Raw genomic sequence first — 27997 nt, forward strand, 5'->3', positions numbered from 1 at the left:
GGAATTGTAGTCCTCGAGCGGGTTGGCTAAAAGTGGCTACGCTGCGGCACTTGACGAACGTGCTGCCGCCTTCGCTGCTGCTCTTTCCAAACGAAGTGGCGCCGCCATTTTCTCTGGCGGACCAAGGTGAGTGTTGTGGTTGTGCACGGGGGTTTCTAGCGAGCTGGCTAAACTTGAGTGCCGCGGGTGAGTGCTCTTGCCCTTTTAGGGCAGGTACAGGAAAGGTGAAGAGGTGTGAGAGGGAGCAAGCCTTGCTTATTCTTTCTTGTAAGCGGAGGGGAACCGAGGCTCAGAGGCCGAAGCGCAGTCTTATAAGGACCCTTCCTGGTCTTCCTTCCGGGCATTGAGCTGAATGGGGACTTCAGCTGGTTTTCCCGGCTTTGCTCTCTAGGATCCTCTCCCGTGCCCAAACCGCCGCCTTCCTTTTCCCAGGCGCCCACGCTTGTCTGTCTCTTGCCGTTAACACCCTCGTTTCCCCCACCCTCTTCGCTTTCCAGATTCTGCAGAGAAGGCCTCTCGGGCATACCTGAACAGCCAGATTTCACCCCATCTCGCCTGGAAGGTAACTGTTTTGGGAAAGAGAGCTTGAAAGCAAAAGCTCTATTGGTTGTTAATATCCTCTTGCCTTGCTCTTTGCTGGATAGATCTTTCTTCAAAAAATAAACAACGTCTTTTTATCTCCTGTGGGTTTTGTTGTTGTTTTGTTTTTAGTATTCAGGCTTATGAGAGCCTTGGTAATAAGGTAATTTGCTCAAGTTTTGTGGTTGAATTCATATGCACGTCCGGTAAGGCTTTATTTTGCTTTGTTGATTCTTCTCTAGGTAGGGAAACGTATCAGTCACTGTGCTATTCAAGTGTTCTGCTCTGTGCCCCCCGACCCCCTTTATATTCCCACACTTTAATGGAAATTAGTATAATGAAAAATCCTGGTGATTATTTTATTGAGAATGAGTTAAGTGATGTATCAAGGTGACAGTGGACTTAATATTTGACCATGAATTTTCTGGATTTGTAAGTTATGTTTGTATTCATGTTTGCATGTTTCTCCCAAATATTAAACTGGTTGCTGGAATTTCTTAGGATGTCAGTTTTGTAGCTAACAGTAACTGTAATGCTCAATATCCTGTTTCGGAAGTAGTGAAAACCAGGTGTTTCAGCACTAATGGGTTACTCTGTTCCTTGTTAGGTATATTCTCCACCAGTTTAGTGCCTTTCAGGTTTGATAGGAATTACTATAGTGCTTAGAGTATAGCAGTTTTATTTATTTTTAAAATCCTTCCTGTTGCCTCTGTGGGTATAGCACTCTACCGGAGATGGTGGCAGCTTCTGTCGGTGCAACAGTGGTCCGTTCTTGCCCTTGCTGTGGTTAAAATGTTATGAAAGAACTTGTAAGAGCTGGATCAGAGCCTCATCAAATCACTACTGTTTAGATCTATGGGATAAGCTGCTCAAATGTATTTATTTAAACACTGATTCTGCTGTAAGGGAATTCTTAGAATGGTGTAATTCTACTTAGTACTGCGTTTTACCCTGGGTCCCAAATTGCCAGCCACAGTGTTGTTGAAGAGAGAGTTAAAAGTGAGGGGTAGAATAAATTAGGAGCAGATAGAGGCTAATAGTAATAGAACATAAAAAGGCCTTTTACTGTCCAGACAATGTTTATTTCCTTAAATGCAACAATTCAAATTTTGTATAGTAGCAGCTGTGCAGTGCAACAATTCAAATTTTGTATAGTAGCAGCTGTGCAGTGCAACAATTCAAATTTTGTATAGTAGCAATCCCAAAAGAATATAGTTAAATATACTTATTTCCCCCCAAAATTCTAGTTCAGTGGCACCTTTTAAGATGAACAAAGTTTTTTTCAAGGTATAAGTTTTCATGTGCATGCACACATGAACCTGAAGAAGTGCACATGCACTGGGAAGCTTATGCCTTGAATAAAACTCTGTTGGTCTTAAAAGGTGCCACTGTACTCAGATTTTGTTCTGTTGATTCAGACCAACACAGCTAACCATCTGAATTATTTTTCCTAGTTGAGGTCTTCTTGTTACATAGCTAACCCATATCACACACACAAAATGTGAAATGGCTATTATAATAAGAAATGTGTTTATCTGTCAGTTGGCTAATGTGGCTGGTATAGTGTTTTGACCTGGATTTTGATAGAAATATAATGAGGCTTGTTTTGGAAAGATTATCAGTATGAGGACTACTAATTTTTTATTTTTTGCAGTTTAATTTAAGATGAGTGGCTGTCGTGTCTTTGTTGGACGTCTAAGTCCGCATGCCCGAGAGCGAGATGTGGAGAAATTTTTTAAAGGATATGGCCGTATACGTGAAATCAATCTGAAAAATGGCTTTGGTTTTGTGGTAGGTACACTTTTAAAAGACTTTCTTGTCCCACTTTAGAAGACACTATGCAGGTTACACAATACAGTATAATTTGGTGTATTTGTTGATTTGATTTCTACCCTGCCTTTTTATCCAGAAGGATCTTACACTTCTATCCAATACGATGTTATCTTACTGGGATATTTGTACGTATGGCTGGCATGCACAAATTAGAAAATTAGATCAATTAATGCATCCTGAGTATTTAGATTCTTCCTCCCATTGTTAGCTGTAGATCCTTCTGTAAAGCATGGTTGCTACTAAGAGCAGCTATTGTGGAAAAACTTTAAATGGTAAGGTGCATTGCTGTTCTTAAGCTTAACTTGTATGTTTTTTGGGGGGGGGTCCCCTCTGCTGAGATTCACTCATCTGTCTCCCCTGCTTCACTGTTTCCATTCCCTGAACAGAGCCCGAGAGTTGCTATTCTGTTCCCTGTCTTTATTTCCCCTCCTCCCACTTTTAAAAGATGGGGAGGATTCAGGAGGGGAACTGCCATTAGTGCACTAGCGATTCTTTGCTGGTACTGCACTAGTTGTGCCTGTATTCTTTTTTCCTTTTCAGACTTGACACTGAACTCTTTAAAGGTGGAAGGGAGAATGAGAACTTGTACCTATGGCAGCAGGAGAGATCTAACTTCAGTCTTGCATGTTCTTTAGTTTTAGTAGAGTCTTGAGTGTATTAAGATTATAAAGCAAGAGGGATCTTTAACAAGATGCAACTTACCTTCGTTCTGTGGTCTTGTGTGTGCATATGAATACCAAAAACTATTGTTAGACCAAGATCTACATAGTCCTCCATTTTTGTCAGAAACCCAGCAAAAATCATGTACTAAGCAGTGCATCAGGGGGCCTAGATCTCTTCACCCATAGCATCAATGTGGAGACTTAGTGTGTGTGTGAGAAAAAAAGCCATCCCTGCCAGCTGAGGGGAAAAAGATGGCTAGAGGAGCTCATGTTCTATCTTTTGCAACTGGAAGAGAAGAAAACAGTGAGATCATCTGTTTGCCTGTCTGAGTGAAGAATATAGCTGGATAGAGTTCTGTTCTCTTTCCATTTCTCTCCTAGAGAGGGACAGAGAAATGGCTATTCAGCCATGTTTTCTTTGCACTTGCCCAGCTGGGCAGGAGCACTTGGATTCTTTCTCTCACCTTAATAGGCATAGAGTGACAGGAAGAGAAAGCAAACCTACCCAACCAGGGCATGCTCTTCCAAATGGTATATATCTCTTAAAATTTTATTTGTTTGAATCCAGCCAGCTTTTTCACTCAACTGTCCCCAATTTTCCATCATATTACAGCTATTATCTCCCATGACTTTGTGCATGCCAGTCCCATGATCCCCAGCACAGCTTTCTTGCATGGGCTTAGTGATCCCCTACTTTTTCACTTGGAAGAAACGCTTGTTGGGCCCAGGCCATTTCCTTTAAAAAGACTTCAGCACCACCTTTGCCCTCAGCTGACTTGTTAGGTTCTGGGTAGAAGCTTTGCCCATCTCATACAATTTCATTAGGTGCCTGTGGCATGAGAGTGCCTGATGTTGGGCACTACACACTTGTGCTGATGTTGGGCACTACAAGTGTATGTGTTCAGCATGTTCTTTTCCTGGGTGGGGATCATCTTGTCTTTAATAGACAACTCTATGAAAAACATAGTTAATGAGAACAGGTTTATGTTCTGCTCCAGGTGTTTTTCTGTTTACACAAAGAAAGCTAAGTGACACTGCTGTATTTTAGGGACACGGTTTTTTAATGTGCAGGTGACTGTCCTAAAAAGACAAGTTGTAGAGTCACTCCTCTGTGCATTATGCTAAAAAAGTGAAATTAAGGTGGATTTTTCCCCTAATTATAAAAATCAACAATTCTGGGATTGTCTTCCACCACAATAGATTTTTGGTTTACAGATGCTGGTAAGTGGCTATATTTGGGAACATTGTTACCTGCATATTAGTACACAATATCTTGAAAGGATAGAACTGTATACCAAGTCCACCTGCTGTATATGGTTATGATGACTTATGAAGCACTACTATGCATCTACTTTCACATATGCATGCATCAAGCAGCCTTTTGCAAATGCTGGGAACCATCTTACTTGGGGTGCTGCTTAAAATGCTTTTACATGTATTTCACTTTTTAAAAAAGTACTGCTGAACAGACAATATGAAGCTAATCTTCAGATTGTAATAGCTACATTAAAATGCTAGGACAACTACTAAAAACCTATGGACCTTTGAAAGGTGTACTTAGGATTTCCATTGTTGTCTCGATTATAGTTTGTCTTTTGCAAACTTAGAACAGGGTTCTTCTGCAGTCTTTATATGGACAATTAAAAACTGAAAGTAAAACTTGACTCACATTTTGAGTCTTGCATAGTACCTTTGACAGTGTATATATACTTCTGACATTTCTAAATATTTTTGGAGCTGTAGTCAGTAAAAAAAATCCTTTAAATTCCAAATACATATCACTGTGTTTCTTTGTTAAGCTCTGTTTTCACATTACTGCAATAATGGATTACCTGTATGGGCTGCAAACAATATGAATAAACCTGTCATCATTGGTTTATCACCCAATATTTCTAAAGTGGGGAAAAAACGAAAGGCACTGGAAAAATTATGTCTAGTTTGAAATCGGGTTAAACTCTTAAGTTCTAATTGTGTAACTCATTTGTTGTTCTGTCATAGGAATTTGAAGATCACAGAGATGCAGATGATGCAGTGTATGAATTGAATGGTAAAGAACTGTGTAATGAAAGGTAATATTTTTGTTTCAGATAAAAAAATTGGCAGTGCCAGTGTAATAAAAGCTTCCCGGAAATTGCAGTTTACAACCTATAAGCCACTCTTTAGAATTCCCATTTCTTCCACCTTAAGTGGGACTGAAACCAGAGTTTTCAGACTCTGATTAAGAGAACATGAAACAGTGTTGTGGAATAGGTTAAGAATTTCAGGCTAGCATTTGATAAATCAATGTTCATATGCATGTTCTGCCATGATTTTGGTGGAAGTCCTTCACCAGTGACTCACACTCTTATGAGGTTATTGTAAGGATTGAATGGTGAAGGAGTGATGCACGGAGCTCCTTGGAGAAATGGCAGGATAAATATTTGCTGCATAGATTGGGAATCTGGTTAGCATTAGTGTGGTTTTAACGTTAAATTGCAAGAACAAAGGGGAATCAGGATATTTTCACTGGGATGGTGGCGGGAATAAATATGCATTCCTGTGACTAGCTCCTGATTTGCAGACCATGGTTTCAGGAAGCCAGCACCATATCTACTTTCAATTCCATAGGACTAATCCATATTCATGAGCCATTTAATATGATCACTCAAAAAGCTATGTATTCCATTTTCCTAGAGAGGGAAGGGAAATGATGGAATTCAAGGAAGGGCATCATAATGTTTTAGCTTCTTAGGGCATTTGGGTGATCACACCGTGCAGTTTGTCCTTTGCTCAGCTTCAGGTTTGTTTCATAGCAGGGAAATGTCAGCGACTCTCCGACCCTGTTGAACTCTGTGGCTTAATATAATTCCTGATTTGATGGTTAACAAATTAGAGGTAGTCTTGTGTGGTCATGCTTCTGTCATTCACATGTGACTTACCAGAAGCAGTTGCACTTAAAAAAAACCCAAATGAACACACTTGGATCATTTTAGACTTTTGTTTGTTTTGTTAAAACTAAATTGCAAACTTGACAAATGCAAATCCTGTCATGAGAGACAAGTGTTACTGGTCCTCTGATGAGAAGAAAGCCAAGCAGCACACATCCCTCTCCCCTGGCAGTTTGGAAAAGGTAAAAAAAGGAATCTTCCTTTCACTGTGCTTCAGCACTAATGAGAGAATATCATGGCTTTCCACTTCTTATTTATTCAGCTGTTTGGAGCAGTGCAGTAAAACTCTGCTCTTTCTTACTATCTCCAAATTGCTTTGCAAGAAAGAGGGAACTTTGTCTTTCTTTTAGTTGTTTGTGTTTGCCAGAGGCCTTGTTAAGTATATTTTTTTGATTCCTCAAGCAAAACAGTACAAATGTTGCAAAAATGCAGGAGGACCTCTCATATGCAATACATATGCTATAGCGTGAGTATGTATCATTGTATACAACATTTTATACACACACACAAAATTATTTTTCTGGATTACACTTGTTAAAGTAGGCATTTGCTTTATTAGGTTTAGTTTTCAGTTGTCCCTTTTAAGCCATTACTTTAATTTAAAGTTAGATGCTGGTGTTGGGGGGGGTGCCACTGTTTGTGTGTATTTCCAAAGGAAAAGCCTAAAGAACTAAAGAAGCGATGTTGATCTTTACTTTTATGTTAAAGAGTTACCATTGAACATGCCAGAGCTCGAAGAGGGGGCAGGGGCAGATATCCTCAACGATTCAATTATTACCAATCCTATGCAGGTGGATCTAGGTAAGTATCTTGCTCTGTTGATTTTCATGCTCAATTGTGGAGCAAACTGCATATTCCCAACCATTTTGCATGACTCCAAGACTTGAAAATACTTTAAACTCCTGGGTATTTGCATAGTATTTCAAGGTGTTTGGTCAGCCAGTGCTGTTTACCATGTTAATTTTGGTTACACTGCAATTTTTTTTCAAAGAGTGTAGCTATTTTTCATTTTCCACTGCACCACACCCCCCAAAAAAAATTCTCCTCAGGTGTCAGAGGACTTCAGTGAGCAGCACTGGACATCACGGGGCGGTCTGTAGTGGTAGGAAGGAATTGACAAAAGTTGCTTCTTCACCCTGCCAGCACTTTTTGCTGGCAAAAAGGTTTCAATTCAGCTTTTAGTATTATTGCTAGGAAACTTGTACAAATACTCCATTAATGGAAGCTAGAGCACTGCATTGAGGAATCTAAAGGCAGAGAGAAAAGAATGTGCCAACAAAGTCATTAATTATTGCTCTGTAATTAATTAGCACTTGATACCTCCTTTCTTCCCATGAATACTGTTGTGAAGCTTAGTTCTCATTCTCATCTCAACAACCCAAGCATGCCCTAGTTTGAAATTTAATATTTATAAATATTGGTTCTGTATTAGCCTGACTAATCTAAGGGGTTTCACATAGGCATGGATAAGATCTGCCCCATTACTACATATCTTTGGCTGGGAACTTGGTAAGCTATGGAATGAGAACAACTGTTACAGTACATGTTTTGCCCAAGTCACTGGAGCCTACAATTTAAACAAAATTTGAGGGTCTGAGGTATTTGAAGACAATATAGGTGTCTATAATATTGAAATGTACAGGATAGTCCGCATTAGATATATGTTTATAGTGCGTACTTGATAATATTTTTGGAAATATACTCTTATTGTGTCTTTAAAATTAGATGTTTCTGTACTGCAGACTGCTGTCTGAAGTAAATTGTGCTTGAAGGATTTTAGGCATTTGTAATAATTTTGCATGTTATTACTTTGAATTATATGTAGCGTATGTAGCAATTTTGCATTTAACTCTAAGGCAGCTGCCAATCTTATGGTAAAGACACTTGAGAAGATCTAATTATGCATATTGCAGTATGCTGTTTAGATTCTCTTTTCTTTAGTGCAGTGATTTTGCTGCAGTAAGACTGGTCGAAGGTCCAGGCTAAAAGTGAACTTTTAAATAGGAAATGTGGCTGACGGTCATGGGCATCTAGCATGATTGTCAAGTTCATGACATCAGGCACATGGTGCCAGACAAGAAGAGACTGCTATTTCTGTTAGTGGAAAGTGGGACTCGACCTGCCAGTTGGGGGATTCTGGAGCTTCTGTTTTAAATGCTCTGAAGTGAAGATCTGGATATTCTGAAAATGTGGGGCTTTTAGAGGTATGCAAATAAAATGGAGTTGCCTCTGCATCAGTGTCCAAAAAGGAGCACACCATTAGTTGAATTTTATGTGATATGACATGGATTGTGGCAGCTTCCCTCAGCAAACTAAATGATGGGGTATTAGTTATTCATGCTACTATGATAGCACTTTGGCTTTGCTAACAGTAAGCCAGACATAGTGGCATTGTGGTACAGTGAACTGGAGTGCATCAGCTTATGTTATGTCTTTAAGAAGTTTTTTATGAGTAAATAATACAAGAGCTATAGCAAACAAATGGTTTTTTCCTCCTAGGGCTGATTTGTACATGATTGTTCATCACTTTTGTGTCTTCACTGAACATATTAGTACAGGGGTGTCAAACTTATTTGTTATGAGGGCCAAATCTGACATAAATGAGACCTTGTTGGGCCAAGCCTAATGACTTTTTTCCTTTCTGTGTGTGAGCAGCAAGTAACTGCCTGGTAGCCTGACCCTCACTTAAATAGAGTAGTCAGCTTTATGGGAGTGCTATCAGTTTTGTTAAGTAGTATTATGCAATATGTCAAAGCAAAGCACATTTTAGTTTTGTATATGAAGTAGAAATGAATATTAATTTGAAAACATGTTTGTCTCTTGTAGCCAGTATGGTCCGCCTCTTCGTACTGAACACAGACTTATAGTTGAAAACCTTTCTTCACGTGTTAGCTGGCAGGTGAGTCGAATCTGATCTTTAATAACATTGTTTTGTTCAAGTGTGGTTCCTGAAGAAAATGGTGTAACATTTAACACAACAGTTAAAGCAGCCAAAATATTTTTTAAATTAAAACGGAAGCTTGGCATTATTTGATCTGCAGACCAACAAATAAATATTTTATGTTTGTATTTTAAAACTGAACTTCTGATTAGTGTTTCTTAGACAACTGTAATCATCTTATAAGAAATGTAAAAAAAACAATATAGAGACATCTAATATTTTTAAATTATGAAGTCTACAATTTAATTCCTATCTGTATCTGGCTTCAGTAGAATGAACAGAATGACCATGGAGTTTAAGTACTGTCTGTGTTCTAGTGCAAGGAGTCTCCTACATTATACTCAGAAAGGAGCTTGTTGGTCACTTTGTGTGTTAAAGTTGTAAGATCCAGTTTACAAATCTAGAAGTGTTGTGGACATCAAATTGCCTGGTTTTCAAACTGAGGAGAAAAAGTGATCTGAAATCAGGAAATGCAATCCTGTTTAACTGCTTTTCTCCCTCCCTCACATGTGCGTGTGTGTACACACACACACACACACACACACACACACCAACCAGTCATTTCCACTGAAAGCAGATTATGAAGTTAAGTTTATGATAGCTCTGCAGCATCTTCTACAAAGGCAAAATATGCAAACTGAGTTTCATTTTGAGTAGACAGTTTAACATATGTTGGATTCTGTGATCTCATTAGTTGAAATCATAGTGGGGCACAAATCTCCTTTCCAGAAAAGTTGATTCCTGGGGTTGTGAGACCTGTATGGAATAATAACTGTGTGGGCCACTGGGCTGCAGGGAGAAGGGGATGGAATGGCCCTCTTTGCCTTTTCCATCACTGCATCTCTTCTGACAGGATGGAGAGATTTTGCCCCCTTTCGCCTCTTTACTGGAACCCACCAAACTGCGTGGCTGTTACTTTATATGGATCTTGCAGCCTCAGAAGTGAACTTTTCTAGAGTTGGAAGGGGCTGAGGGGGGTAATATTATGCAGACCATGCAATGAACATTCAGTTGTGAGTATTCTAAATTTTCAAAAGTTATTTTGCTTTACCTGATGCTCTGACTTCTGCAGAAATGTTCACCTTGGAGCAAGTAAGAGCTATTGTGCTTTGTTTTAAATCTCACAGTGAGGAAATGCCTTGCTTTTAATTAATTTTATCAATATCTGTTCTTCAGACACAGACACAAAGAGTAAAGAAAAACAATAAAAACAGGTTGGGGGTGATTACACAGGTCAGGAACAGGAGTGCTGTTGGAATATAAATGTAGTTGGAAGTATACCAGGCTGTTATAAAAAGCAAGTAAATGTTTGCTGCTAGCAGAATGAATCATGAGAGTGTTGATTGCTCCATAGGCTGAGAGGACAACATGCATGATGAAGTAATCCTTGAAGTCCATTATACATGTGTATACACCTGGAACTTTGGAGATACTTTAGAAAATCTAAAATATGATATGCAGATATTTAATAACCTCGGTATTAATGCAGTACTTTAGGAATACAATTTTATTTGTCTTTTAAATAAACTGCTGACAGCAGCATATGAATCAGCCCTTGAGAGGAACAGGAATCTCATTTTTAAGCCACTTTAGAATTCTGTGCTTTTAAGAACACAAAAAGAGCCCTGCTGGATCAGACCAGTAGTTCCATCTAGTCCAGCATCCTGTCTCACACAGTGGCCAACCAGTTCCTCTGGATGGCCAACCAAAGGGCATAGAGGCCAAGGCCTTCCCCTGATGTTGTGTCCTGACTCTGGGATTCAGAGATTTAATTCTGTCTGCTTAGGTCTTTCCCCACAGAAATTGCTGTCAACACTAGAGTTCCCTGTTTGCATTAAAGATGCATTTGGTGACTGGAACAAAAGCCAAATACTTTTGTCTTTCTATTTGTTATTAGAGTTTAAAATTCTATTAAGAGCTGTGTAAAGAACAAAATAAACTCCACCAGAATGGTCTGTAATTTAATAGAACCAGTTGCTTGTTGGAAGAGCGTGAACCAGGGCATGAGGGGAGCAGCCATCCCTGTGATTTCATATACAGGATATATATACTGCCTCTGTAGCTGTGATGGCTAATTGCTCAAGGGTTTCCCAAACGTTTTTCCCCGTGGCCCAGTTACTTTTACACTTCTCTTTCGTGGCCGACTAAAATTCAGGGGTGGAGCCAGGAGACTTTGGGGGTGGAGCCGGGAGATAAGAATTATGTCATTTCCTGTGGTGTCACTTCCAGGTCAAGGGCTAAGTGATGTTCCTTCGGGGGGCACTTCCAGGACACTTCCTCAAACCTGCCTCTTTTTCTGAAGTAACTTCGTTTTCAAAAAAATGTCTCTGAAACTCATGCTGAGCCAAAATGTGGGTGGAAAGTGGGTGGTCTGCAACTTTTTCATACATTTCCAGGGTCTTGTCCTTCCACCTCCACACCTGCATGCACCTGTTTTGTGTGTTCTTTTCTGGTTTTCAAGCACTCCTAATGCCCATGTTCAGTTGCCTGTACCACCTATACACCTCTTCCTCAGCAGCAGTTGGGAGTGCTGTTGCCATTGCCATCAGGAATGCCAGCACTGTGTACCACTCACACTGGACCCTGGCAGCTGCTCTACCTCAGAATATGCTGACACATTTGGTAGGCCCTTCCTTCAGCTGCTACTACTGGAACCCTGCCTCAAGCTACAACCAAGCTTGCTTGATTTCAAGGATATCTTTTGACAGCTATTTTTCATACTTTTCCTTGGCTGAAACACTGGGAAATTGCTGTGAAAGGTAGCAGAGAATTGTACTGCAATTAATGATTTTAAAGTTATATGACATTCATACAAGCTTTTCTGCAGTTATCCAAAAAAGGATATTTATGAGGGGCTTGCAGTTTTTTACTGGCTCTGTTTCCCATGCCTATAAAAGCAACCTGTTGTGCAGATGTTTAGCCAGTGAACTTCTTTCATCCTTTTTAATATCTACAGGAGGAGTTTAATTTTGGTGTCAAACAGCTGTTAAAAGTAGGACCAGTAAAATGGTGCCATAGTTCCAGTGCTGTTGAGATATACAGCAGTAATCTCCAATAATCTCTTTCTGTCCCACACCTCTCACTCAACATTCACAGATATCTCATAGAAAGGCAAGCTGGCTACAACTGGGGGTGCCAACATTTCATTGGCAGAGCTCCTATGTCTGCAACAACAGTATGATGAACAGAAAAGTTTCATCCAGTAAAAATGGAAGGAGAGAAAGAGAAAGGGAAAGAATGAAATGGAAGGAAAGGAAAATAAAGACATGGAAAGTAAGAACATAAGAGGTCACGTTGGATCAGGCCAGTGGACCATCCAGTCCAAAATTCTCTCACACAATGCCCAAAAAGTACCAGAATGTCCACCAGTGGGGCCAGGGCACCAGAAGCCCTCCCGCTGTTGCTTCCCTCCCCCAGCACCAAGAATACAGACAGACCATCACTTGCAGGGAAAGAAAGAAAAGGGGCCAAAGAAAAAACCTTACCATCAGATGACCCCAGCCAACAACAATTCTGCCCAGGGGTCATCTGGGAAAAAAATAACTACTGGAATGTCCACTCCCCGCCCCTCCCAGCTTAAAAAAAATCCCCCCCTTCTTTTTTGCCACCCAGGCCTCCCGGGGAAATCTCCCCAAAAGAACTGCAAGGCACGTGAAAGCTCATACCTTGAAGAACACTTCATGGATTGAAAGTGCCAGTGGACTCCAGCTTTTATCTCAAACAGTGGGGGGGGGGTGGAGAAGGAAGGAGAGGCAGCCCAGCTTTTCTCTGCATAACGCAGAGACGCGGGAAGGAAACAGAGCAGAGCTCATGTTTTGCTGCAGCAGGGCTATCTTTGGCTTTTCTTGCGACCCGGTATTGAGTCTTACATGGCCCAGTGCCGGGTCACGACCCTGTGAATGGGAAATGCCGCTCTAGATGGCTTAATCTTCCATTAATGTAATCTTGACCTGATTGACAGAGGAGGCCTGTCTGTCTGTCCCCTTCTGAACAGTTTCTGGGTGCACTGGCACTTTTATCTCACCATTCTGAGACCTCTGTCACACAAAAATTCTAGTATCCTATTTGGTGTTTGCACATATTTTAGCTAAACTGCCTAGCACTGCAAAGGTTCAGTATCAGCCATTTTCTGGATGTTTTGCTTCATGAATGTTTTAATGTAAGTTACAAAATGTAATGTCAAAAATAGTCTTTATAACTTGGGCAATCTCACCTGTTACATAATTTGTCAGTTCTATACCTAATCTCAGTTATATTTATTTAAATTCTTATCCTATCTCTCCTTGTGGTTCAAGGGAGCTTACAAATCAGTTAAGCATTACAATTTAAAACTAATGGTGCAAAACCCCAGTAATGTTTGCAAGTGTCATCCTGCTAAAAGCCCCAGCAAATAAAATGGCCCCACAGCATGTCCTAAAAAGTTCTAAAGATGATGCTACCCTCACAGAGCCCATTCCATTAAGTGGGAATTATAGTGGAAGAGATATGGGTGGGGGGACATTCAGTGGAGATGGCAGCCTGAGAGACATAGTTGGTGCATGGGGACATATGGGAGAAGATATCCTTTAGAATGAAAGGCTTAACCAGCACCTTGAATTGAACTTGGAAATGACAGCAGGTATAGGTATCTTTAAGATGGATGACATGCTTCCATCTGCTTGCCCTCAACAGCCCTCTTGCTGTTGCAAACTACAGTTTCCAAGTTGACTTCAAGGGCAGTGCAATGCAGAGCATTATACAGTAATTCAGTGGTGGGATTACAAAAGCATGCATCGTTGTGGCCAGATCAGCTGAGTCTCTAAGAAAGGAGACAAACCAGATGCAACCAATGTTCCCTCTAAGCTGAGTTAGCATGAGCTAGCTCACAGATTTTTAACCTCCAGCTCTCACATTTTTGTCTTAGCTCAGGAAGGATGGTCCCAGAGCACACTAATTTATGCAGTAGCTCACAACTTTAATACCAGTAGTTTACAAAGTGGAATTTTTGCTCACAAGACTCTACAGCTTAGAGGGAACATTGGATGCAACTTGTTGAAGGCACTATGGCAAGCTGCTTCTCAAACAGCAAGGCTGTTACAGTAATTGGCACCCTTCTTATTTTCACTGAAACCCAGTTAATGTAACGGCTGCTTTTAGAGGCTGTTCTTGGTGGCAAACTGTTTGTGTAGATGAGCTTACCACATAGCAGTTCTTATAGATCACCAGAAATCTTACCTGGTTTTGCAGAGGTATTATGAAAATAGCCAAACCCATTTGGAGAGCTCCTTGTCACACTGCAGTCTTTATGGGCTGTCAGTAAGCAAATAAATAGTAATATCTATATTGGGAGGGGGAAACTGGAGACTGAACCTTTTCTGTTCAAATCTATTTGCAGCCATGATACAAACTACAGGCTGTTTTATATTCAAGCTTTCCAATTTTTTTTAGATTGATGGGATTGTCAGTTGTATGAGAAATACTAAATTATTGCAGGCACCTATTTCCTCAGAAGTTATTTAGTGCTTACACAGACAATATATTATGCTTGCAAGAAAGTGGTGAGTTTAATATGTTGCAAGCCTGGCAAATGTTAACGTCTGCATTACACAGGTAGAAAGAAAACCAAAATTTTTGCCATCTTGCACCCATGGCCATTTTTTTTTCTTTGCTGTCCAATATTTGGCTTTATTATTTACATAAGCTTTGAAGCAGAAGAGGCTTAACAGGAAATTAATACCTTCCCTGTTTAAATATAAGTAAACATATCTGCTGAAAGCCTTTTCTAACCACATGCCTAGATTGTATCAAATAGATTATAGTAAAACCCTTACATACTTTAAAGCCCACTGGTTTTTGGAAGGACAAGTATTTGCATAGCCAGATTCAGGTTTGTAGTCCTGGACTGCAATCTAAAAAAAAAAAAAAGTTTCAAGTCTTTTTGAAATCAGTTTATGGCTGTCTTATGGCTGGATTTCAATGAGATTTTAAAAGCCATTTTGCTGCTCATGGTGTGAGTAGTTGTAGTCCCCAGGCAGGTACATGCCATCTGTGTGATGGACAGCCCTTTAAGCCTAGGGAAGGAAAAGAGAAGCAGTGCGCAGCATCATAGCTGGGCAGCACAAATGATTGAGGAAAGGCTGTAGACAAGGTCACATTCTTTGGGTTGTGCACTGATACTCAGAACTCAGCAACAAAGATCTCTAGTCTCTAATTATAAAAGCTTTAAGATTTCATTGCATACTATTTTTTTTTTCAAAGGCCAGCACACTGGTGTTTAAAGCATCAAAATCTATTAATTTTGGTGCATCTTTGTTGATGATGCATATTTATTATAGTTGCTTTTTCCCAGTCTTTGCAAGTTTTCTATATGCTTGAAGGGAGAGCTGGGAACATAACTTTATACGGTCATGTTTTATACACAGCAATTCGAGTTTTCTAAGATGCTTCAATATAAGTTATAGAAGAAAAAACACCTAAGCTCTGGACTTCTGTATTAACACATTTTCCTTTTTGATCCATACAGTTGACTTAGAGTGTAACTAAGTAAATAGGTCAGATTTTTAAGTAAATTAGATGTATCTTTGTATGTACATTCTTACGTTGTCTCAACTAAACTGTTGTAATAAGTGACACAAGTACTGATGAAAGCAATTTTATTCTTTTGGCTTTGAAGTATTTTCAACATCACTTTGAATTGTATGTCCTGAACTCTGTGTGGGGTATTCAGTCCTACAAAATACTATACTAAGTACTTTGGCCTTCACTGTACAAAGCTCTTGTACTCTGTTGAAATGTGATTACCTCCTTTAGCACAAGCAGGAGTTGTTTATATGTTTAAGTGTATAGAATGTCACATAATTTGGCTGAAGTGCTTAGTAAGCTTGTAATATTGAACCCTGCCATGAGGAAATGTCTGCACTTATAGATTGTTTCATTGTTAGGATAAAGTCTCAGAATTTCAGATTGTTTTTATTCACATGCTAGTTTGTAAAAGCTGAACTGAACTTTATTAAACACTAAATAAATTGAGGCATCCTGTAATCTGTAGTTCAGTTTTTAGGCTTTTTGTTTGTGTTTTTTTTCTCAAATATATATCTAACCAAGTTCATTTTGAACCTCTTTTAACAGCCTTGCTTTGGGCTAGCCCTCGTTTCTCTTGTGTGGAGGAGAAAGAACCCAAGAGGTTGGGGTTCCTAGTGGCTGAATTTCTAGGGCTTGGCCTGTTCTGAGTTTTCCCTTTGGTACCCATGACACACCTATCTTGGCGATGTAGATCTTGGTTGGCCCACAGCTCGATTGGCTAGCACAGGTCAACCTCAGGTTCTAGAGCCACTTCCGGAGACTGTGTCCAGTGCTTTCAGGGTCTCTGGTACATCCCCCTGAAGCACATTGCTATGATCCATTCCTCTGCCCTTCCCATGTAAGGGAGTTCCACTTGGTCTGCTAGGTATTGGACAAGCGACTCTTTGCTTAAGGTACCTGCTTATATCATCTGACCACTTGTGGTATGTTGTGGTAAGTAGCCTGTGGCTATAAAATGTCAGCTATTATTTGGGGCACATTGTAAAGGTTAAGAAATAATTCATAAACAACTTATTTTTAAACATTTATAACACTTAGTCCGTACAGTGTTGCAACTTAGACTCAGTCTCAATTACATTAAATGCAAGTCTCTGTTAAAATAACACTGAGGTTGTGACACGGACTGACAAAAGCCGGAAAAGTTGTTGTTGCCACTGTCTTTTGACAGCTTGTGACAGAATCTTAGCATTAACTTAATAAAGACATTTGTATAGATGAGAAGAGGAATGTTTGCAGGCAAATCTTTAATATACAAGTAAACTGAGACTTCAGTTATGGTCAAATGCTTGCATTTAATAACACTATTTGTATGTGACATAGTTAAAATATATGTGATAATCCTGTAATTGGTTATATTACTCTACCTGAGCTATAAGTTTAGCTTAATTTTGCTGATCATAGCTTTAATATATGGGATTTTGTTGTAATTGTTAGCCATAACAAGCATGGATGTTTTAACACTATATCTTGGGTTTTATACTAAATTTTAAGCTGATCTGTAACTTTTACTACAGGATTTGAAAGACTTCATGAGAAAGGCTGGAGAAGTGACTTTTGTCGATGCTCACAGAAACAATCCAAATGAAGGGTAAGATCACAGTTGTATAATTCTCAGTAAATGAATGTCGACTCCTTTCTAAAGGAGGCTGGATAGCTAGCTGCAACTAAGTTCATTGATGTTTGTAAACTGAACTGGGATCTTTTTAGGATTATCTGTTAGCCAAAATTTCTTTTGTAGTCAGATTACAAGACTAGGGGAAGCAGAAAGTATCAGCATAGGTAGCTGTATTTAAATAGTTAGGCAGTTATGTACCCAGCTTGCTGGGGGGGAAGTGTAGATGACTGGGGAAGGCAATGGCAAACCACCCCGTAAAAAGTCTGCCGTGAAAACGTGAAAGCAGCGTCACCACAGAGTCGGAAACGACTGGTGCTTGCACAGGGGACCTTTCCTTTTCTTATGTTCTCAAGGTTTTAATCATGGTAACTAAAAATAATGCTGAGCTTTGACCATTATGAGGCTATCAGCTCAATCATAGCATTTCTGTTAGGAGCGACTGTTAACTATTGATCCCAGTTGTATTTCTGTTCAACAAACAAGTTTGGTCAACTTAGAACAAATAGTGATTTTGTCAAGGTGTGGCTGACCTGGGGGTATACTAATTCCAATAGCTAATTCATACAATGGGTTTTTAAGGTGGAAGAAGGTTAAAACTCTTTCTTAAAAATGCATGTGCCATTGCAGTATGGCGCTCTGCTGTTGAAGTCTAGGACCTCTTTGGATGCATGGAACCAACTGCATAGGGTTTTGTATCTAAAACTTACTGAAAGCCCCCATGACAAAGAAGGTTTGTTGTTGCAGCAGACATATGACTGAAGTAAGGAAAGAACTGTTGCAAAGGAGAAAACTGTGGAGGGAGAAGAACAATGTTTACTATCCAAGTTTTAAAGAAGATACAAGGATAATATACAGAGTGTATCCAGGGACTTCTGTGTATGGGTGGGGGGAGGGAATGTAATGCTAATATTCATTGTAACTTTATTACAAACATTGAAGGAGTTAGGATCATTGTGCTTGTAGTTATAGTATTCCAAATTAGGAAAATAAATTGTAACTTTTGCAAGTGTAGTAAATGAAAAATATTTTATCTCCAACTGTAATCACCAACTATATAGTAACTTAGCTAATGGTTTTCACAGTGTTGTAGAGTTTGCATCGTCTAGTGATATGAAGAGTGCATTGGACAAACTGGATGGCAGTGAGTTGAATGGACGCAGAATTAAACTAATTGAAGATCGCAAAAGGCGCAGGTATGTTAACTCATAACATTGTAATTGCTACTCCAAATGTTTTTATCTTCCAATAAAGAGCTTTAGTATTTGCCTGTTTAGGAAACTCTTGGCCCAAAATATTTCTGGATATTTGATTTTTTTTACACCTGATCAGGTGTGACTAACCTAATCTTCGTGGTCTCTGTGCTTCACATTCATGGGATAGAGCGGCTGCGCCGATCCCTGAAACGGTACCTAAAAAGCCCGGGATTTTTTCGCTCTCGGCACCAGTGGGCATGCGCAGGCGTCCCAGTATGTATGCTCACGGGCGCCAGCGCAAGGATCCCGCCAGTTCCTTTCTGACCACTGCGCTGAGAGGATCTCCTTTCGTGTCCTCGGTCGGTAAAGTAATTTTTGGCTCCGTCTCTCGGCATCGGAGCATGAGATCGATCTCACCCAGCGATCCCATTCCTCCGGATCGAGGCGGCGCAGTGAGAGTGACTCAGTTTCAGAATTCGAGCGGTCGGCACCGATAGAGCTGTCGGAGCCGATGAACCAGGCGAGGGGTTGAAGGGAATTGGAACCATCGACAGCAGTTCGTCGCTTCCCACTACCACCACCTTCGGATCAGCGCCACTGGCCTTTTCCATATTCGTACCCCTATCCACCGTACCAATGGTATCCACCCCGGGACTTTGCCGAGTGGGACCGGCAATCTGAGGCATCCCAGATGTCAAGACTCTCCCAACATTCCAGACACCGCCCTTCAGCATCGATCTCCGTCCTGCCTGAGAGGCGCGCTGTAATGGTGGAGGTCTATTCACGCTCGTCGGTAGCGGTTCGATCGCCCATCAGAGAGTTGACACCGATACTCTCAGAACATTCGTTGCGAAGAGAGTCTTCATCGTCGGACTCCAAGGTCGGTACCGACGATCTGGACAGGGCCCTGGAGCCTTCGCCAGTGTCGCATACGGCTGAGGATCTTCCTATCTCACCATCGGAGGATCTGAAGTCTTATGGGGACCTGGTAAAGAGGATGGCGACCTCTCTTTCCCTCCCAGTGACACAGCTGCAACCCGTCATGGATGATATGATCTTCGACATTATGCAATGGGACACGTCTACGGCGGTTGCATTACCTGTGACAAGGTGATCCTTCAGGCAGTGAAGGAGCCCTGGGCAAAGCCTGCTTCCACTCCGGTGTCATCAAGGAGATTGGACCATCCATGTCCTTGTACCATGTCCAAGAGGCTGGGGCAGAATTCCTCTTCTCATATCCAAAGCCGAATTCTGTGGTTGTGTCATCATCCTCAAAGGCTTGCAAGATTCACTCTTTCCCACTAGATAAGGAAGGGAAAAAGTTGGATAATGTGGGGAGGAAATTTTACTCTGTAGGGGCTCTGGGAGTAAAGGTATCTAACTATGCTGCGTGCATGGCTAGATACCAATACTCGGTATGGGATCAACTCACCCCCTCCTGTCCTCCCTGAGCGAGGAGAAAAGAGCAGTGGCGAAGAAGCTGCAGAAGGAAGCCTTTGCTGTTGCCAAGCAACAGTTGGCTGCAGCAAAGCACATGGTGGACATCTCGGCGAAAACGATTACGTTGGCTGTCTGCCTTCGACGCCACTCCTGGCTGAGGTCAACAGCCCTCCAGCAAGACACCACGGCCTTTGTGGAGGATCTGCCTTTTGAGGGAGAAGGCCTCTTCAGCACTACTACTGACACTGTTCTGCAAGAAATTGATAAGAGCATAAAGACCTCCAGGAACCTGGGTGTCCAGGCTCCTTCCAGAGTTCCCGAATCGAAACAGTGGCATAAGCCCTGGGTTAAGAAACCCTACCAGAAGTTCTCCCCAGGACAACAGTGGCGACCTCGCTCTGCTCAACCAGAAAGCAGGTCCCCATACAGGGTAACAATAGGAACTGATATGCTTCTCAGACCACCAGCAAGTCCAAGGGCACTTGCCCCCAAAAGCAGGGCCTTTGACTTTCCCGTAGCATGCGTCACCGTCCCCACCCTCTCTTCATCCATCTGCCTCTTTCCTACCGGCCTGGGAGTCTTATCTCAACGGACAGGTGGGCGCTTTCCATCGTAGCGGAAGGCTACAGAATAGACTTTGCTCAGATTCTGACCCAATCCGTGGTAATCACCACACCCCCTTCCCCACCTCTGCTGGCGGAGGTGAGCAACCTCCTACAGAAACAAGCCATAGAACGGGTCCCGATGGAGGCCAGGACGGGAGGCTTCTACTCTTGTTACTTCCTGGTTCCCAAACGGGATGGGGGTTTGAGACCAATCATGGACCTTTGGAATCTCAACAAGTTTATTCTCTACCAGAAGTTCAGAATGTCCACTCTGCAAACAATCCTGCCCCTCATCAACCGAGGGGACTGGATGGCAACGCTGGACCTCAAAGATGCTTACTTCCACATCAGCATCCATCCTGCGTTCAGACATTTCCTTCGGTTTGCAGTAGGTTCTCAACACTTCCAGTTCAAAGCCCTTCCGTTCGGCCTGTCCACTGCACCTCGGGTATTCATGAAGATGATGAGCGTTGTGGCTGCCCATCTCCGGCTTCAAGGGATAGTCTTTCCATACATTGACGACTGACTCCTTGTGGAGGAGTTGAAAGAGAGTTTGTCATCCCACATTGCCGGCACTCTTCATCTTCTCGACACCTTGGGTCTGCAGGTCAATTTGGAGAAATCACACCTTACTCCATCAAGGACAGTTCAGTTCATAGGGGTTTTGCTGGATACGAACCTTTATCGCGTGTTCCTGCCTCAGCAGAGAGTGGTGGACATTATCAACCTTGTGCAACTTCTGCAAAGTCGAAAGTGGGGCACAGCAGCTGCAGCGGATGCTGGGGCTGATGGCGGCGACGACAAGCGTGCTACTTTTTGCAAAGCTGAGGATGAGAGGCCTACAACTCTGGTTTCTTCGTCAGTTTCGACCATTGAGAGACTCGCCTTGAAAGAGGCCTGTCATTCCACCTGTGACTCTTCAATCTCTGCAATGGTGGAAGTCAAAGAGCAACATTTGTCAGGGAGCTCCATTTCATCTCCCTGCACCTTCTGTGACTATCACAACAGATGCATCTTTGTGGGGTTGGGGGGCCCACATGGACGGTCTGTGTGTGGGGGGCCCTTGGCCTCTGAAATTAACTCACTGCCACATAAATTATTTAGAACTGCTGGCAGTTCATTTTGCTCTCCGCTCTTTCCGCCCCCTGGTGGCGGGGAAGGTTGTCGCTCTGCTAACGGACAATACCACTGCCCTGTGCTACATCAACAGGCAGGGGGGGGCAGTCTCTCGACAGCTCTGTGCATTGGCACTGGACCTGTGGTCGGAGTGCCTGGACTACGACATCTTTGTGAAGGCTGCACATCTCCCTGGGGTCCTCAACTTGCAGGCAGACTCCCTCAGCAGGGGCGTGGCTTCCCCGCACGAGTGGGAACTGCAGTGGAGCTTCCTCCAACCTGTCTTTCAGCTTTGGGGGTATCCTCAGGTGGATGTCTTTGCCATAGCTGAGAACAGGAAGTGTCCTCTGTTTTGTTCCAGAGGGTGCGGATCCAGAGTCGTTGGGAGACGGTCTGCTGTTTCCGTGGGAAGGTCGGTTTCTTTATCTGTTTCTGCCTCTGCTGTTGTTGATGAAGGTGGTCAACAAAATCGCAAGAGAGAGACCTTGCTGCATCCTGGTGACTCCCTGGTGGCCTCGCCAGAACTGGTTCCTGATCCTGCTCCAGTTGGCGAGGGGGGGGTCTTCTACCAGTTCCTGGCGGAACCGGACCTTCTGTCAGCTCAGGGAGGTCATGTCCTCCATCACAGCGTGCCCCACTTGAAGCTGACAGCGTGGCTTATCGACCCTGTGGGTTCTCTAGCAGAGTCCAGCCCGTCTTCCTGAATAGCAGGAAACTTTCCACCCGCGCTTCCTATGATAGGAAGTGGCGGAAGTTCCTTCAGTTCCTAGTTGATCAATTTTTCCCCAAAGGGTGGGATTGTCAGGAATTTTTGAGTTTTTGTTATCTTGTGGATGCTGGCCTTGTTTTTTCCTCCATCAAGGTTTATTTGGCAGCAATATCTGCGTTCCATGAACCAGTGGAGGGACATTCTGTTTTTGCACACCCTCATTCTAAGAGGTTTTTTGAAAGGTCTGCTTAGGCTTCATCCCCCATCCAGATCGCCCCCACAGTTGTGGTATTTGACTTTGGTGTTGGACAGACTGACTCGTCGTCGCTTTGAGCCGATGGCCACATGTTCCTTACAGCTTCTCTCGTGGAAGACTGCGTTTTTGGTAGCCATCACATCAGCACGTCATGCGGGCGAGCCCATGGCAATGCGTTGTGACTACCTGTATCTTGTTTTTCAGGAAGCTGGAGTTTCATTAGCTCCTGATATTTCTTTTCTCCCCAAGGTGGTTTCTCAGTTCCACCTCAACCTAGAAGTTTGGTTGCCCACTTTTCATCCTACGCCTTCCTCGGATGAGGAACGTAGGTTGCACGCTTTAGACGCTTGGAGAAACGTCGACTGCAGGGTGACATGATAGAGGTTTACAAGATAATGCATGGGATAGAGAAAGTAGAGAAAGAAGTACTTTTCTCCCTTTCTCACAATACAAGAACTCGTGGGCATTCGATGAAATTGCTGAGCAGACAGGTTAAAACGGATAAAAGGAAGTACTTCTTCACCCAAAGGGTGATTAACATGTGGAATTCACTGCCACAGGAGGTGGTGGCGGCCACAAGTATAGCCACCTTCAAGAGGGGTTTAGATAAAAATATGGAGCAGAGGTCCATCAGTGGCTATTAGCCACAGTGTGTGTGTATATATAAAATTTTTTGCCACTGTGTGACACAGAGTGTTGGACTGGATGGGCCATTGGCCTGATCCAATATGGCTTCTCTTATGTTCTTATGTTCTTTATTGTTTTACTTAAGTCGTTCCAAGAGTTTTCGCAAGGACAAGCAGCTTTTTGTTTCATACGCTGCCCCTAAGTTAGGTTCCAGGATTTCATCTCAGAGGCTTTCAAAATGGCTCACAGAGACTATTAAACTGTGTTATTTGTTGGCTAAGAAGCCGTTACCTGGGCCTATTTGCGGCCACTCTACAAGGGCGATGGCGACGTTGGTGGCATTCCTGAAAGGCATGTCCCTGACAGATGTTTGCAAGGCTGCCATTTGGTGTTCTCTGCATGCCTTTATGAAGCACTACGCGCTGGACGTGAATGCTCAACAGAGGACTCATTTGGGAACTGCAGTGCTGCAAGCTGTTTCTTCCGGTTGACCGTCTTCCCGCCTCCAGGTATGTGTTGCTTGCTAATCTCCCATGAGTGTGAATCACAGAGACCACGAAGAAGATAGACAGGTTGCTTACCTGTAACTGTAGATCTTTGAGTGGTCATCTGTGCATTCACACTACCCACCCTCCTTCCCCACTGCTGACGGTCTCCCTCCAGTAGGGGCTTCCAGCAGTCAGGAAGGAACTGGCGGGATCCTCGCGCTGGCGCCGGTGAGCATGCGTACTGGGACACCTGTGCATGCCCACTGGTACCGAGCACGAAAAAATCCTGGGCTTTTTAGGTACCGATTCGAGGATCGGCACAGGCGCTCTATCCCATGAGTGTGAATGCACAGATGACCACTCGAAGATCTACAGTTACAGGTAAGCAACCTGTCTTTTTCTGCATTATGGCTTGAATCAGGGGTGCAGAAGCATAAATAAGTGGAGCAGATTTCTGGTTGTGCAAGATCTTGTTCAACACCTCTGTATATATTGTATATATTCCTCCGTATATATTGTAGTGCTTAGAAATTGGTCGTACAAGATCTTGCACAAGTGAAACTAGGGATGGGCACAAATCTCATTTTTGCGGTTCAGTTTGTGGTTCATGGCTGAACCACAAACCTGTATTGAATCAGGAGGTTTGTTTGCGAACTGAGCTCGTTTGTATGGGTTCATGAGCCCTGCTTTCTGCTTCCCACTGCTTTTGGTGAAGAGCAGAAAACAGGGTTTTAAATATACTTTAAGTAGGGAGGAAGCTTGGGGCTGGTTGCTCTGAAAAGCCACGGAGAGCACAAAGCAGTGGTTTAAATAGCTCCAAGCCTGGGGCTGGTTGCCCAAGAAAGCGCTTTTGAACACATGAGCCCGATGGAGTTTGCTCCACATGGCTCAGCTGTTTATTCTTGGGCACTCAGCCCCAGGCTTGGAGCCATCTAAACCCCTGCTTTCTGCTCTCTGGCTTTTTGCAGGGAGCAGAAAGCAGGGGCTTAAATGGTTCCCGGTCATTTAAACCAAACAGCTGAACTGGTTTTTGTGAAAGCAGGTACACCTGCTTTCTGTTCCTTATGAACCACCATGAACTGCATTGAAATTTATAAAAGTTCATGAACATTACTTCACAAAACACAAATGGGCCAAAATATGTGAAGAACTGTAGTTCATCAACTGATTTGTGCCCATCCTTAGTGAAAATTCAAATGGGGATACAGTGAGTTTGACAGTGCAAGTGGCTACTGCAGTGTGTTCTTGTGTTTCTGCTTGTGAAAGGGCTTTTGCACAAGCAGAAATTTTGTGCTGGATTCAACCCTTTACACTGGTGAGTGTGACTTCATCTGTGTACGACTGAGCAGTGATCCGTGAGTAACATTTTTTATGCCAAAGGGGGCTTCGCAGGTAATGGGAGATGTCTCCTAATATGTACCCTCTTGTGCTTACCTCTTTCGTGCAGATTTACCAATATTTGCAGCATTGGTACCATTTTCTTTTTTCTGGTTGTTTCTTACCTTCGTGAACCATTAAGCTGATTCAATGTAAAAGCAGTTTCCTAACTGTACATTAGCTACATTTGGCTTAGTGACATAGGCACGTAGCCAGATACCATTGGCTACATGACATCTTCACCGTTTTGAGGAAGAGGAGGCTGAGTAGAAGAAAGTGGTGCCAGTGCAGAAACTGACTGGGATTTCAGTGAAGCACTACCTTCCAAAGGAATGGAATTGCAGCTGCTTTCAAACAGTAATGCAGAACAGCTGTTGCTGATGTTTTGGGGGGAACTAACGGCAGGGAAGAAAATTTCTTGTGGGGAGCATTACTCCTTTCCCATTTCAGTTCCTCTGCAAATTATGGATAGAAAGTGTGCCAGGTCTTCCCAGACACATGCTTTGTACCTTTGTTTCTGTGCTGTCAGCCAAATGGCATCTGCCCATGATACTTTAGCATAGCTACTGAAAATGACTGGAGATCTTTTGTTTGCCATACTGCACATAATAAAGCACATCAGCATTATTCAGACTAGAGTACATGGACCCAGATTCAGTTTGCTTCAAGTTCCACCCTTGTTGGTTTCAAAATCTGATATGCTTTCATGCTGCATCCAAGGGAGAGATGCCATAGTGGAAGTAGTACTGCTCTTTGACTGTTCCCCCAAGGCACAAATGGTCATGATGAGAGCCAGCATGGTAGTGGATAGAGTGTCAGCCTAGTATCTGAGTGCCCCAGGTTTGAATCCTCATTCTGCCATGGAAACTTGCTGGGCTAGTGACACAGTCTGAGTTTAGCATACCTCACAGTGTGTTTGGATAAAATGAAGGCGAGAAGAACAATATAAGCTGCTTTGGATCCGGTAGTGATAAAGGCAGGGTATAAATGAAGTAAAATAAATAAATTCTATATGTGCAGCTGTGGTTTTGAGTACTTCTCCAGTTACAGTGTTTTGGAGATTCCTACAATTGGCTTTAGACCCTTAGGGGAATTTCAGGAGTGACCTTTAAAGCAATGTGATGAAGAACTATAGGACAGAACAGATTGATTTTCAGAAATTAATAAAATACCCTGTCTGTGGCTAGCAGTATCACTAGGCAATATTTATGGTCTTCATAGATTCCACAGTTATTTAGGGGGAGATACTCTAGGTACAGAGTATTGGGCCTATATTACAGATTGCATAGTGGGTTCTTAGATATTTAGCTTTAAACCAATTCAATCTATATCAGAAGCAGATCCCGTTCACGAAGTTATTCAAGATCTCGCAGCAAATCTAGATCTGCAAGGTCTTCCAAGTCAAGCAGCAAGTCTCGGTCTCGCAGCCGTACACCTGAGAAGAGAAGCTCTCGCAGCCGTACACCTGAAAGGAAGAGCTCTGAGAAAAACCACCACTCTGGCCCACAGAATTCCTCTCCGTCTCCTCCTCCAGCCAAGAAGAGGTCTCGCTCTAGGTCAAGTTCTGCTGAAAGCCGCAGTTAAGGTATTTTGAGAGATGTATAAATGTTTCATTTCTAAGTCAAATTTTTCTACAAGCTTGAAATAAGTTGCAGGTGTGTGTAGGGAGGAAATTCATCAGGTGAGCATAGACATCTGAAGTGTGGATGTAAACTCCCACCCCATCCTTAATGGAACTGGGTATCTTGTAATTATTAACTAAAAAAAAATTGAATTGTCAAATTGTAATTACCCAAATGTGTTATGTACTGCTTTAGGTAAATTGTTGCTGGCTAAAGCAGCAGTCATAGGGGGGGAGGGGGTGTCCTTGCTGTTGAATATAATGAACTTAAGATGTGGACTGTGGTACCACTTTTCAAAATCCTTTGGCTGTGTTTCTGGTTTGCACAGGGATTACCTCCTAATTGGCATTTTCACATATTTAGTTGAACTGCACTGGCCACTAACATGCAATGTAAAGAAGTTCCAGCTAACATTCACATTATACATGCATCCTTTTGTAGTGCACAAGGGGATAGTTGGATTGTGAATGTGTGATCTTTATTCTGAACTAGTATTTACATAAATAGTAGTCAGCCATGGAGGATGTGTAAAATGTTACCTGGCAAAGTGAAAGTGGAGCATTTTTAAAAATCCTAGTTAGAACAATCCTTGGACAAGAAGTGTGTGTTCTATATTAGGTTGCATCTGGATAGGGTAAGGTTTTCAGAACCTTTTTCCTGTTGTGAATGACCCAAACAGAAGGGGAAGTTGTCCAATAAGTAGATGCAACTTGTAGTCTAAGAAGGCCTCTTCTCATGGAAGGGGAGCCCTTTGGAAATTAGCATACACGCATTTTGCTGGAATTCCTATTTTAAGGTCAAGAAGAGAGCTTGTTTTGCTGAATAGCTACCAGAGAGTAGCATTACAAAGTACAGGTACACATGGTACATGTAGTAGCAGTTTGTCAACTTTAAGTAGGGAGGATTATTTTTGAATTGTCCACACAGACTTCCACTAAAGGCTTAATGTGATGTGAATTTATTAATGCTGAAGGTAAAAGGGCATCTTTCTTAGGTTTACAAATATGCTTTTGTTTTTGTTAGTAGGTGGTAGATTGTTAGTCCTTAACTATATTGTGGTCACAAAATTATCTGGCTTCCAGTTACCTAAAATGAGGGAATCTGCTTGAAATATTTGTAAATTGGCCCCTAAAATGTTTAAATGTATTGATGTGATACAGTAAATACAATAAATGTTTTCCCCCGGCTTACTGCATCTTCAGCATCTTCTGTATTCATTAAAACTAAGTTTGTAAACCTTTTTTCTTTGTTAGCAACGGTTTTTATTTTCAATAAAATTGATAATTAATTAATGACTAGTTCATCAGTCATTTCTCATACTCCTTACAAACATGAGAGGATTTCTTTGCTCATGTCTTTGTACATTTCCACTACCTTAGATGGAAGACTTAAAAGATCTGGGGGGAAGGGTTGTTAGGTCCTTGAACAATATAACCAAGTCATTAA

General features: G+C 42.2%; 1 protein-coding gene across 3 annotated transcripts; it reads left to right on the top strand.

Annotated features, from left to right (window-relative positions):
• On the top strand, positions 1 to 27746 carry LOC132590101 (serine/arginine-rich splicing factor 5-like). 3 transcript variants are annotated; one of them, XM_060262950.1, is made up of 9 exons: positions 1 to 126; positions 498 to 562; positions 2234 to 2370; positions 5073 to 5143; positions 6710 to 6802; positions 8828 to 8900; positions 17018 to 17091; positions 18201 to 18311; positions 26264 to 27746. In XM_060262950.1, exons 3-9 carry the CDS (start codon positions 2245 to 2247, stop codon positions 26511 to 26513), a joined length of 798 nt encoding a protein of 265 aa, XP_060118933.1. In that variant the 5' UTR covers positions 1 to 126; positions 498 to 562; positions 2234 to 2244; the 3' UTR covers positions 26514 to 27746. The 3 variants fall into 3 exon arrangements, with proteins under 3 accessions (XP_060118933.1, XP_060118935.1, XP_060118934.1); XM_060262952.1 differs by having other exon boundaries at positions 29 to 126; positions 26267 to 27746; XM_060262951.1 differs by lacking the exon at positions 498 to 562 and having other exon boundaries at positions 45 to 126.
• Positions 27747 to 27997: the final 251 nt, after the last annotated feature.

The sequence above is a fragment of the Heteronotia binoei genome, chromosome 21 (genome assembly GCF_032191835.1).
Source record: "Heteronotia binoei isolate CCM8104 ecotype False Entrance Well chromosome 21, APGP_CSIRO_Hbin_v1, whole genome shotgun sequence".
Taxonomy (NCBI): domain Eukaryota; kingdom Metazoa; phylum Chordata; class Lepidosauria; order Squamata; family Gekkonidae; genus Heteronotia; species Heteronotia binoei.